Here is a 14,385-nt window from a genome sequence, read left to right as displayed (position 1 = left end):
AAAACGTGGAATCCAGTTTCCACTCCCATGGTACGTTCCATTGCCTCTTAAATTTTTGACAATGAAGCCCATCGAGAAAACTTTTTCAAAGATGAAAAAGGCTTATCATTTTAGACAGTTCCATCTGGATTCATACCTTATTAAGATGAATTAAAATTTCACTATGAAAAGAGAAGCCTAAATATTACCGATAAATTGCAGAATTGAGCCAGCTGGAGGATCTTCAGACGTCTCGAATCGTCCGAATTCTCACGGTAGATTTCCCCCATTACTTCGCAGTCGTGTCAAGAATAAGGCAAGAGGTTCACGCAGTCGGCCCTGAGGGTGGAACTGTTTCATCATCGGCAGTACCACAAGTTCAGGCAGTATTCCCACCTGCTGCATTAACGAAAAAGATCAGAGTTGGCCTACAGGTAAATATTTATCCACTATCAATTTGCATCTTCATGTTAAGTAATTGGGACTGTCTACGTGCGAAAAGCCGATATTAGCAGTTGAGAGTTGTATCAATAGCGAAGCGGTAAAATGGTCTAAGTCGATTTCCACTATTGCTTAGTTTTCAATGAATCTCGCGGAATCTGAGGCAGATAGCGGAATTTTTATTACAATCTTTTTTGTAGATCTCATTTTGCTCCGTAGAAACGGTTATTACGGAAATTTCGGTATCTCCCTTAGATTCGGAGAGATTTCTTCAGAACTCAGTTAAGAGCTAACTCGACTTGAATCATTTTACCGCATTGCTAATGATGAATACTCCAATACTCTTGATGAGATTCCATTTTCAACTGAAAAAATTGAGTCAAACAATTTGATGATACGTTTAACGTAAGGAAAATTAAAAAATTGATTTGAAGGAAATCTGTAATGTTTTGAGTTTTTTATTCACTACATTGTCGGACCACCCTTCTTCCCGTGTAGAAATTCAAGCGGGGATGCGGCTGAGCCTCGGCGTTCACGCGCTCGAAACGATCGCTGAGCTCCGGGTTATTAGATCTAGATGCAGTTGATCTTCCCGAGCAATCAATGTCGACAATGTGTCGTTCTTGTTCAAAATTGTAATGCTTAAGCAAAAATTGTTGTCTTGACAGAACGTTCCTTTTTTAAGCCTCATAAAAATAGTGGAACTCTTCACACAAAAAATTCATTTTTTTTTAACCGATCCCATAGAATGTGCAGAAGAAACTTATAATATTTTACGCAGCTCGTTATGAAGTGTCAATACAATGCATTTCACAACAGCATCGAAAATCAACAGAAAATGCTTTGCTAGGGCACTTTGAAACGAAAACATAAAAACTCGTGATTTTCCTGCAAATATGAGAGTAGATCAATAGTAATCCGATTGAGGGTTCATCATTCTCTTCACTTCCTGTCATATATATTCTATTACGTATCAATCTCAAATGGTTTCATTGACTGATAAATTGATGAAAAATTTGGCGTCGGCTTACGCGGTCAGTGGCAGACCAATTTTTGGTCCGAATGAAAGCTTTGTAATCATTCAAATTTAAGTTTTGGATTTTTTATGTTGTATCGGCCTAGTATGATCCAAAAAGTTCGAAAATGCAATTTTTAGACCTCGTCCGTACGTGTGTGTATGTGTGTACGTACGTAACAAAGTTTTTCTTCACTTGTCCGCTAATTAATGAATGGATGAAGGTGAATTTTTTTTCGAAAGTTATTCATGGTATTGTTCATGCTATTATTCATAGTTTGAGTCCTATCAATCGCCATTAACTCGTCAAGCACAGCGCCCATATCGCGCGGTATGTCCTCATCGGCCAGCGGCCTCCCGTCTACTCGTATTCACTGTTCAATACGCAAAAATTTCTACACAGATGATCAAAAAATTGTTATCTAAAATTTAATGATAATCTTGAGCTTTCACCAATAAATTATTCAATTACGGTATTCCTTTATACAGATTTTTCTGGAATTTTTAAGACGAATCCCAGTTTGATAGTAAAAATGGTTGCCAAGGTCGACGATTGTCGTAAATTTGTTAATAAAAAATCAGTAATTCATTGGATAGAAATTTTATTTACGCCATTTGACAAAGGAATGTATAGAGTATGTTCAGTAAAAATTTCAGAATTTTTGATGAAAGCTAGCTCGATAAACGAGAGGTTTGAATATGCATCTGACATTGAATTCAGGTCCGTATTATTTACGTATTGAAGAAATAGTATATTTCTGTACTGCTTCTCACGATTTCTCGTCTGGGAATTGGTATTGCATACTTCCCAAACTCGAAAACTTGAAAATCACCACAAAAAAATCTTGTCCCGGGCTGCTGCGATGGGGTTTTTTTACTCGTGTGGTTGGTCAGTCCTCGCCTTCGGCTCGGCCGCCAACGCCACACTAGTAAAAAACCCCATCGCAGCAGCCCAGAAAAATACTATTTCTTCAAATACGAGTATCGAACGATATTTTTCATCACAATGTGTGGAAAAAGGACGTTTTAGGCACGCTTCGCTTAAAAAAGTTACTTTTTCGCACAGCGTGATGAAAAATATTAAAAATAACTTGAAAAAAAAAATCGAATCGCATTGTGTTGATAATTTTATCTGTTTTATGAGGAAATTTCTAGACTTTCGATCTCTACAATAGTACGAAAGTCAATGAATTTTTATTAATCACGGAACGGGTCTATATGACATAGACGCCGGTCGGTAGGACAAACTCTCGGGTCTATAATGACATGGACACCGTACTTGAGGGGTTAATTGAAACTTAATTCATCGATTACTTTTTTTACTTTTCCAATTTTTTCGAACATCGATTGTCCTCCGATAATTAAGAAAAAATATATTCTGAATTGATTGAATTATGGCTTGAAAAGTTTGTTTGGATGTCCTTTTGACCGAGTTCGAAGATAAAAGCGATAGAAATAATCGTTATTTTGATTTATTTGAAAATTTGAAAACATTTTTTTTTGTCATCATGCTCCAAATGAATTCAATCATAGCTTACAATGTTTGTTTCAATGCCATTAAGTCGAAGTTAAAAGATAATTACGATAGCTACATTGGTTGATTTGATTTTTATGATTATTGTTGAAAATTTCGAATTTTTCATGAATTTCTTTGAACATGAGTATTCTGATGGTTTCCTCAAATGTGACGTTTTAAATACATTCAAGTATGTATGAATTAAATTTTTCTATTAACATTTTATTGAAGGGCTGAAGGGAGACAGAACCATAGGGAAGACAATCGGTTGTATAAAAGAAAGGGATAATAATAAGAATAATGATGATGATAACATTCAATTAAGTTGGAAATCTGACAAAATTAGTTGAAAAGAAATCTTATTGAATTTACTAAAACTAAATAAACGATGAATTATACATGATAGAAGAAAATGATCTGCAAAATACCCATTCGGAAGCATATTACAAATTTATTAGCAAAAATAACATTATATGCAATACAAGAGCAATTTCCCACTTGTTTTATTAGGTATGAATATTTTTCAATAAATACCCAGATCGAACAAAGACTTCCCCGGAATTTCTCCACATTTAATTGAATTTCCAAATTTATTTTCTGAAATAAAATTACAGGCTCATCCAATACCCGTCGAACTGGTAGCCAAACTTCTCGGCAATCGTGTGGCAGTATCACCAATAGTAACCGTCGAGCCTCGACGAAGAAAGTTCCACAAACCAATTACACTGACGATACCTGTACCTCAGGCAGCTAATAAGGGCATGATAAATCAGTACTCTGGGGAGACCCCGACATTGAGGCTGCTCTGCAGTATAACTGGTAATATATGCTTGCACGTAACAATGTAGGCGCAGCAACTAGGTTGGCTTAACGAATCTCTATCCATCAGTAAATTCATCATTACTGTCTCCTTGCTCTAGAACCAAAACGTTATAGTCATTTTGATTCAATAATGGAATTTCTTGATTACTGAATGGAGATTAGCAGAGCAAATAGTAGCTGCACTTCTCACCAATAAGACCATATAAATTCAATTGACATAACAATGAAAAAAGCATTAAATTTGAAAAACGGATCATGATAAAAAAAGTAACATATTATCGACTATCATTGTTGTATACATATCTTGTTGTGATTCATTGTTAATGCTTGCGTATTGTTTAGGATTGAGTCATTTAGGTATGGATCATTGATTAAATGTAGATAAAGAAAATTTGTTTTCTTTGATTTGAGATAAATTCTATTTTTAGCTCATTATGTGTTTCCTAACGCGATAGTTTTCATTTTAGCACAGTTAATTTGATAATTTGGCCTTTGCTTCGAATATATTTGCTCCAGTATCAAATTATGTATTGATGATTTTCCATTCTACACATTCCAAAAATTTCATTAGACTATTGCAGCAATTCAATCATACTAATTTTACGAGAAAGGAGGGTAGAAAGCCATGCTCATTCACTCATCCATTCTTTCGTCATTATCAAGTAAAGGATGAAATTTTTAAAAATCTCTTTGGAATAACGAAGATTGTTGTCACATCTGTGTTACCGTAATTTTCAACATTATTATCATTCCGCCCGCTTCAATAGCCACTCACACTCGCTGCTTTATAGGTTGGTGTATTTATTGTTATTTCTACCAAGAACTATCTTCATGTTATCATTTCGCAAGCCTCATACAAGTGAGTGACACTTTTATCGTTCTTGTTTTTTTCTTTTTTTTTTTGACATCAAATACCAAGCACATAACAATAAGGCACATACAAATAAATCTGAATTTAAATACAGTGAATGATTCCTCATTGCATTGAAATTTCTTATTATGGTGTATATGGATGTTTCCGAAGGAACATCTGTATTTAATATCAGTAAAATTGAATAAATATTTCTCACACGATTCACGTTTGCCGTCGAGCAGTATAGCATCACGGACATATTTTAATAATGTTATTGGACTTGGCATGTATGTCGTTCAGGGGGTCAGTCACGGGCGGTCTGGGAGGACGTAACCGGCTCAACACCTCTGCAATTCGTCAAGGATTGTGTATCATTCACAACAACCGTATCAGCCAGGTTCTGGCTGATGGATTGTCGAAATGTCACGGAAGCAACGAGAATGGCTACTGAACTCTATACGCATGCCACTCATGTTCCGTTCATGGCTAAGTGAGTTAACGCTCCATTTTAGTTTTGTGAATGGAATTTTTTGTCATGCTACCCCTGAGGAAAAGATCGTTTCGCCCGCACAAAAACATTTCGACTCCCAGAAAACCTAAAGGGAATTGATTTAGAGGAATTCTGAAAAACATTGAAGATAAAAATACATACTATTGCAGCTTATATGGGATATTTGTTTTTAAGGATGTCCAAGTACTTTGGCTATTTTTTCTCCAGTAAAATGCTCTTCTACTTTTGTAGTCGATTATCAGAGCTTTCATTTGAGCCCCATTTGACCCCTAGTTTTCGAACAGTTTACAATGATTTTATTATTTAGACTTTACAGGTCTGAATTTGAAATTCCATATTGAACCATTAGAAAATATTTTAAAAATCTGAAAAAAAATAGTTTATTTTTGGAGGAAAAACGATGAAATAATTAAAAATTGCAATTTTTTAAAATTACGAGCATTTTTGATAAATAATTTGTAAATAATCCATTTTCCACCATAAAAATCAGTTGTTTAGAATCGTCACCAATTTATTCATATTCAGAATTTTACCAGAAATCGATTTCATGCCTACATAAACAATTTCAATTATTTATTTATAAACTATGAATGTTTAAAAAACTAATAATTCTGTGAAAAATGTAGTTTCAATGTCGCCAAATATTCATGATTTTTTTCAAAAAATTTTTTACGCAATTTAATTCACAAATTTGCTGACTGAAAATGGTTGAATCTATAGTGTCGTCTGTACCAAACTGTAAAAGATACTTGGATATCTTTGATTCATCCAGATGCCATAGTTTTAAAGTGAATCTTCTCTATGAGAACGGATGATCCCAATTTTATTGTGATCATTCGTTAATTTTTATTCAATTTTGTACTCCACCAAAATGCAGAAAAAATGGTTTGAATAACATTTCAAGTGGAGAACAATTTCAGAACCATGAGAATTCCCTTTAGCCGTTGAGAATAATTGGCCCCAGTTCAACCATCAGATAAACATCACCAATACAATAACATAAATCTCATTTCCAGATTCGTTGTATTCGCTAAACGTGTAGATCCTCTCGAGGCACGTCTCCGCGTATTCTGCATGACAGATGACAAGGAGGACAAAACATTGGAGCACCAGGAGCACTTCACCGAAGTGGCAAAAAGCCGAGACGTGGAAGTCCTCGAGGGTAAAACTCAGTACATGGAGTTTGCTGGTAATCTCGTGCCAGTTCTGAAAAGTGGCGAACAACTGCAATTGCCCTTCCGCGCATTCAAGGAGAACCGTGTGCCGTTCACCGCGCGAGTTAAAGATCCAGATGCGGCTGACATGGTCGGTAGAATAATGTTCATGAGTGAGCCGAAGGTCGCCAAGGGCGAGCCGCCCCAGACGCCAATTTGCACCCTCAACATCCTCCTTCCCGAGAAAATCTCCCCTGACGCAGCCCACAGCGAGCTCGACCTCCTCGAATTATCAAAGAACTACAGTTTCTTGAGGGACGGGGGCATGAGCAGACCTGACACCATCCACCGGGCCACAATTCGTCTCACTGATATCGCTAATCTTCTCGATCGTGATTGGGAGAAGCTCGCCGAAGAAATGAATATTTCGCCCGGCGATGTGGAATTGATAAAACTGGAACATCCGGACAAACCGGCGCTTCAGGCAGCCACCATGTTTAAAATCTGGCAAGCCAACGGAAATAAAGCGACAGGTGAGATCCCCTCGTTCTCATTCAGAATTTTTTAAATTTGTTTCAAACCCGCATGCCTTGACTTTTAAATTTCCGAGAATGATAATGAAACAGGAAATAAACCTCTGTTTATATGAGTGTGAAAAATTAAAAATGGAAAAAATGGAGAATTCGCCTAATAATAAATCCGACACATCGGTGCAATAACATGTCCTTGGTCCCGATAGAGTCACTGTCCAATCGTATATCTCCTTCAGATGGAATTGGAATTCATTATCTATTTTTTGCCTCGTCAATCACAGCACAAATGTTGGGAAAAAAAATATTGATCTTCAAGCAGGTAGAGTAATGACGAATACTCTATGAAGTCGTTGATAAATAAAAATTGATGCGTATCCTCAGTGAGTCAGATGTCTGGAATCTCTGCAGAAGCGTAGTTTATGATCTCACTCCTCACTCCGGGCCCCGGTCATTATAATGCCTGTGGTGTAAACATGTGGCGGATTGTCTCCCTCCCTCTTCCCTCATCACTTCAACAGTGATTTCCACAGTTCCCTTCCCTATGCCACTCGTTGTCGCGCGTCTTCCATGCTAATCGCATTGCCACAATCGCGGGCCGCGTCAATAGCATTTAATTTAGGTGTTGAGAAATAAGAAACACTTGGGGATTCATGAGTATCTGCGCAGTTATTTTAACGTGAAGGTGCTTTTCTCCAGAAGAATTTCTTCTTAAAGTTATTTTAAGAAAGTTCTATCGGATCGTGATAAGTTGTTGAGGAAATCAATTTGACGATGTTCATAACGCTGTATCAGGCTTACGAAAATCCATTAGTCTCTGGATACACGAGTGAACTTCACTTATTGTTCAACAGAACTACATCTACGCGAGTTCGTCTAGTTCATCACGAAGGTTCGTTGAAGACGCTTGCGGTATTGTGATGCGAGAATTTTCTCAGACTGAAGAAAGTTTAAAGAACCCATTCCATAGTTTTCTGTTGAATTGATGAAACGTTTTAAGTCATTTCCATGGACAAATTTTCGTTGCTTCAAAAAAAGTCCTCTGACATCTCTTCGTAAACCCACTTATCTTCAAGACATTCGTATGATCGTAAAGAGGATTATTTGCGACTTGAATCGTTTCACCAATTCACTTGAAAATTTATTCATGAATCGTATATTAATATTTCCGTTGACTTCTTCTGCTCTACAGGGAATACGCTCGAGAAGGCCCTAAATAAAATTGGCCGTGAGGACATTGTGAAAAAGTGTATATTTAACGTTGAACTGGTAACTGACGACGTTGAGAAGGCGGTAGCAAGGGTCAGGCTTGATCAGCCTGGTTTTGATTCACTTAAAGAGGAGCTCGGACCATCCAGAGACTCGTCATTACGGCGAGATGGTACACTCTCAGATCGTAAAACCGATCTTGATTACGAGGAGCCGGACCGAATGAGAGTAAGTGAATGTTGTTGCTCTTGCACAGTCTATCTTAATTGTCAATTTTCAATCTTCGGGGAATTTGAAAAAATTCACGAGATTGGTTCACGGTTTGTCTTTGAAGTGACCTAATTGAGAGACGGCAGTGACACAATCAGCAACGAATTCCAACGAATAAAATTCAAGTTTACCAAATGCCGGGAATATCTTCCCATTAGCTACTTCCCACCATTGTTTAAGTTAATGGGAAGTTATCTCATTCGTTGAGAATCTCAATAATTGTTGGACAGGCGCTGCGGCCTGGCGTTTTCTCTAATCTTCGTTGTCATTTGCAGGACTCTGAGTCGATCGAGGATCTCAAAGCAGTTGGTAACGTGCCGCACAAACAAAGTAAGTACGAACACCAGTAATGTATTTTTCTTTTCCAATTCTTTACTCTATTTCTTCTGTTCTATAAACTCACTTTTTTCGTACGAACAATCAAGTCTGAGCATGGCTCAGTACTTCTCCGAAAAAATACCTTAATGATAATTCGTTGAACACCCATGCATTTGGTCAGACAAGACGTCATATATGAGGTCATATTCTAATTAAAGGAATCGGGGAATCGTACTAATCGTTCGTCATTTCACAATAGCATTAATATCCAATTTTGACTCATGTTGTGGAAATGACGAAAGTTTATTCAAATACAAAGACTACATGAGAAGGCACTGAATCACAACACTATTCACGCAGCTTCATTCACCCAACTCAGCGAAATACGCCTTACTGCTATTGCGCAGCATACACAGTTTTGTAATTTCAGCATTTTTCAATGTAAATTCCTTCTCATGCGATTATTCTTTAAAATTCTTCTCGAGTTATATCATTATGACACGACAAGAGTAAAACAACACTTTGGAACATTCCAGTATAAGACGTCGAATAATTGGTGTTGAACCATTCATTGACCTTGGGTGCATTCCACATACCTTAATCGACGTTCTTCGACACAGATAGAGTACAGATTCTTTCTTAGTTCAAACTTTCATTTTCACTTTTTGGTCTACTTTTATATTTTTGACAAATCATCAATATTTAATTGAATGTTTATGAACAGATCCACGTCAAATCAGCAGGCGAAAAAAGTTGATGTAGGGATTTTCATCTCAATTTTTCTCAGAAATAATGTCAATTAGACAAAAAGTTGCAAAAAAAGTGGAAAAATATTTATAATTGATGGAGTTATAATTTTTTAAAAATTGCTAGTTTTTGTAAAAAAACATTTGTTCCAAATTGGCCCTACTATCCAAGCGAGCTTTTAAACTTGTCAAATCGCCCTTTGGTGCACTTAAAAATATGAAAAACCCTTCAAAATGAGACGTCATACATAGCATTGTCTTCAGTTTGATGGGGCTTATACGAGAAAACTTTTTTTTTTCAATCGTTAATTACTCAAAAATCTAATTTTTAAACAAGTGGGAAATCGCTCTTGTATTGCCTATAGTGTAGTTATTTTTGCTAATAAATTAGCAATATGCTTCCCAATGGTTATTTTACACATAATTTCCTTCTATCATGTATAATTTATTGTTAATAGACGAATTTTATTTATACAGACTTGAATGAATTTGAAATATCACATTTGAAGAAACCATCAGAATACTCACTTTCACAGAAAGCCATTAAAAATTCGAAATTGTCAACAATCATCATAAAAATCCAATCAATGTAGCTATCGTAATTATCTTTTAACTTCGACTTGATAGCATTAAACCAAATATTTTAAGCTATGATTGGATTCATTTGGATTCTAATTTTCAAATAAATCAAAATAACGATTATTGCTATCGCCTTCATTTTCGAACTCGGTCAAAACGACATCTAAACAAATTTTTTAACCTATCATTCAATAAATTCAGAACGTTTTTGCTTTCGGGTGGAAGCTTTGTAATCGTTCAAATTCAAGTTAGAATTTTTTATGTTACATCGACCCAGTATGATGCAAAAAGTCCGAAAATGCAATTTCTAGATCTCCATACGTGTATGTCCATACGTGTATGTGTATGTGTGTAGGTATATAACAAAGTTTTTCTTCAATTGTTCACTAATGAATGGATGAAATTGAATCTGTTTTTTCAAATGTAGGTATTGTTGAGCCCTATCGATCGCCATTAGCTAAAATTTAATTCATCGATTAGTTTTTTTAATTTTGGAATTTTTGCGAAAATCTATTGTCCCACGATAAGTAAAAAAAATGTTCTGAATTTATTGAGTATTGGCTTAAAAATTTGTTTAGATGTTCGTTTGACCGAGTTTGAAGATGAAGGCGATAGCAATAATCGTTATTTTGATTTATTCGAAACTTTTCAAAAATTTTGTATTTTTTGAAAATTTGAATTCCGGGGATATCTTTGAATAGCATGCTTCAAATGAATTCAATCATAGCTTAAAATGTTTGTTTTGATGCCAAAGTCAAAGTTAAAAGATGATTACGATAGCTATGTTCGTTGATTTGATTTTTATGATGATTGCTGAAACTTTTGAATTTTTCATGAATTCCCCTGAAAGTGAGCTTTCTAATGGTTTCTTCAAATGCGATGTTTCAAATTCATTCAAGTATGTGAAAATGAAAATTTTCTATTAACATTTTATCGAAGGGCTGAGGGGAACGGTAGAACTGTAAAAAAGACAATCGGTTGTATAGAAGAAGAGGGATAATAAGAATAGTGATGCTGATAACATTCAACTGAGTTGAAAATCTGACGAAATTAGGTAAAAGGAAATCTTATTCAATTTAATAAAATGGAATAAGCAATGAATTATACATTATAGAAGGAAATTATGTGCAAAATAGCCATTTGCAAGCGCATTGCTAATTTATTCGCAAAAATAACTATTATATACAGCACAAGAGCAACTCGCCACTTGTTTTTTTAGTTGCTGTGGGACAACGATTTTCGAAAAAATTCGACAATTGAAAAACTGATGGATGAATTAAATTTTAATTAATGCCGATTGATGGGGCTGAACAATACCTACCTATTTAAAAAAAGATTCAATTTCATTTGTTCATTAGCGAACAATTGAAGAAAAACTTTGTTACATATGTATACTCATACACACACGTACGAACGCAGTCTAAAAGTCGCATTTTCGGACTTTTTGGATCATACTGGGTCGATATAATACAAAAAATTTGAACAATTCAAGTTTTGAATTACAATGCTTCCATTCGAAAACAAAATCTGAAATTTTCACCAAAAATTGTCAAAAAAATGACAAGAATTGGCACCAACTAGAGTTTGTCTTTCACCATAATTCGGGAGGTGTTATTTTTTTTTTAGTGAGACAAGTATTGAAAAAGCTCGAGAATCGCTATTATTCATGCAATGATCTCCCAAATGAGTGAATATTCAATTAAATTCTACATTAGCAACAAACGAAAGTTCTTTGAAAAATGTATTTCCATTCTATAATTAGAGAAATAATATCTGCGACAGTCGGAAAAATGGATTTATTGATGTTAATTTAGAGAAATAATAATTTGTTACTCAAAAAATTATACCGAAGGTGAATGATAAAAGATATGATGAGACTAACCACCACCATTTGCTATTATTTCATTGAATATTTACTTATTTGGGGGATAATTGCATGAATAATAGCGATTTTCGGTCATTTTTAATACTTTTCTCATTAAAAAAATCAATAACCGCTGAACTACGGCGAACGACAAACTCTAATTGGCGTCAAATTTCTTGTCATTTTGTGGTTGAAATTTTAGATTTAAAAAAAAATAGACTTTTGAGTAATTAACGATTGAAAAAAAAGGCTGTCTCGTATAAGCCTCGTCAAACTGAAGTTAATGTTATATGTGGTATCTCATTTTGAAGAGTTTTTCATTTTCTTTGAGTGTGGCAAAGGGCGATTTGATAGTTTGAAACCCCGCTGAAATATTGGGGCCAATTTGTAAAAAAAAAATTCCAAAAATCAAACTTCCCCAATTATCAATATTTTTCTATTTTTTTTTTAATTTTTGCCTAATCGCCATTTATTCACAAGATAATTGAAGCGAAAATCCCCAGCATCAACTTTTTTGGCTTGCTGATTGGTGCGGATCTCCTGTTATAGCTTTTGAATGAATAAGGAAGAAGAAAATGTAGACAACTAAATCATGCAAATTGGTAGATTATATATTTTTTTTACATAAAATCATTATTTTTCATGAGTGGTCCATTTTCTTCTTCTTCACTATCACGTAAATGCCTTCGATTCACGATTGCTGTTGACACTTGAAATTTCTGCACATGTTATATAGCAAAACAGCAGCACATTACAATCAATGGCACTACTGTCTTCAACGGTACCTCCACCCCAATTAAAGACAAATACGCAAGCGACGAGAAAGAGCTTGTCGATGAAATGGCTGATTTTATCGAGCATAAGTGTCATAAGACAGACACAATGACTAAAAGAATACGAGACGAAGCAGACGATGACAATAAAAATCGACAAAAGATAATTGAGGATGCAAACAGACTGGTTACTGGTGAGTAACTAAATACTCTTACCCCTGAATTTAAACAATGGAAATAAACATTTCTTATATGAACTAGTGATTTTTTTCCCAATTAAGGTGATGGATGAAAACGATAATTAACTGATTATGTGGGTTGAGGGCCGTTTATTGTCTGCCTGAGCAACAGAAAATATATAACTTTTTTCAGCTAAGAACGCGTGTGCGCCTTGACTCTGGGCTATTGGTTCTCTCTTTGTTTATTATATGTCTATGCCTTTTTTATTTATCTATCTTCATGATCATTATCTGTATGTACAGTATTAATAGTTTATAGTTAATCGTCCATACTCGTGGCCCCCTTCCTATGCGCAATGATTTCGTCCGCGGATTTTCAAAGTGTTTTTTCATGTTTCCTGAAGTCAGAGAATCCGAATTTTTTAGTGTTTTTAGTGCAAAGGAAAGTTATTAACAATTGAATTGGTTTAACCCGAGAGAGGAATAGTTCGGATAGAAAATGTTCCTTTCGCCAAACAGGATATATTTCATTTTAGGGATTTTTAGCGTACTTCGATTATTGACAGAGATATTTGTGATGGAAGGAATCGTTTAGTTTGGAGATGTGGAGCACGAGAGGTGATGCAGGGTAGCACGCCGTACACATTTCTATGTCAACTTTAGAGTCGGGATACCCCGACAGATAATCCAGATATGGGAAAAAAAAGCATAGAAATAAAGGTGTTTAGTTTAGAACATTTTTCATTACGACTATCTTTCTCTTTTCCAGTTATTTTCTAGCAAATCCGGATTTTAATAATTGAATTCTTAATACCTTTCGTTTCCACTAAAAACACTGAAAGTTTCGGATTTTTCATCCCCAAAACACAAAACCAGTGGGAAATTGCTCTCGTATTGCACATAGTATAGTTATTTTTGCTAATAAATTAGCAATATGCTTCCGAATGGATATTTTGCACATAATTTTCTTCCCTCATGTATAATCCGTTGTTAATAGATGAATTTTATTTATACATACTTGAATGAATTTGAAATATCACATTTGAAGAAACGATTAGAATACTCATTTTCAAGGAAATTCATTAAGAATTCGAAATTGTCAACATTCATCATAAAAAACAAATCAACCAATATAGCTAGCGTAATCATCTTTTAACTTCGACCTAATGGCATTAAACCAACTATTTTAAACTATGATTGAAGTAATTTAGAGCATGATATTCCAAGACATCACCGGAATTCTAATTTTCAAAAAAAAAAAATTGTTGACAATTTTCCAATAAATCAAAATAACGATTATTGCTATCGCCTTCATCGTCGAACTCGGTCAAAAGGATATCCAAACAAATTTTTTAAGCCAATATTTAATCAATTCAGAAAATTTTTTTTAATTATCGTGGGACAACAGATTTTCCAAAAAATTCTAAAATTAAAAAAACTAATCGAAGAATTAAATTTTAATTAATAGCGATTAATGGGGCTCGACAATATCTATACTCGAAGAAAACGATTCGATTCCATCCATTCATTAACGAAGACTTGAAGAAAAACTTTGTTAAAAATTGTATTTTCGGACTTTTTAGATCATACTGGAACGCTGTAACACAACAAATCCAAAATTTAAAT

The 14,385-nt window shown here is 34.8% G+C and overlaps 1 protein-coding gene across 9 annotated transcripts in view; it reads left to right on the top strand.

The window, feature by feature from the left end:
- LOC107038477 (microtubule-associated protein futsch) overlaps positions 1-14,385 on the top strand; it is a 115,631-nt gene that overhangs the window by 76,240 nt on the left and 25,006 nt on the right. For all 9 annotated transcript variants that reach the window (XM_015257579.1, XM_015257578.1, XM_015257577.1 and 6 more), the window contains 7 exons: positions 202-413; positions 3,566-3,770; positions 4,927-5,116; positions 6,154-6,824; positions 8,014-8,258; positions 8,576-8,630; positions 12,544-12,774. In XM_015257579.1, the coding sequence (XP_015113065.1) occupies positions 202-413; positions 3,566-3,770; positions 4,927-5,116; positions 6,154-6,824; positions 8,014-8,258; positions 8,576-8,630; positions 12,544-12,774 (1,809 nt within the window). The remainder of the gene's footprint in view (positions 1-201; positions 414-3,565; positions 3,771-4,926; positions 5,117-6,153; positions 6,825-8,013; positions 8,259-8,575; positions 8,631-12,543; positions 12,775-14,385) is intronic.

Source organism: Diachasma alloeum, unplaced genomic scaffold (assembly GCF_001412515.2).
Source record: "Diachasma alloeum isolate Michigan unplaced genomic scaffold, Dall2.0 Dall_scaffold_00284, whole genome shotgun sequence".
NCBI classification, from domain to species: Eukaryota; Metazoa; Arthropoda; class Insecta; order Hymenoptera; family Braconidae; genus Diachasma; species Diachasma alloeum.
Note: the sequence above shows the minus strand (reverse complement) of the source record. Positions and strands in the feature narration are given on the sequence as shown.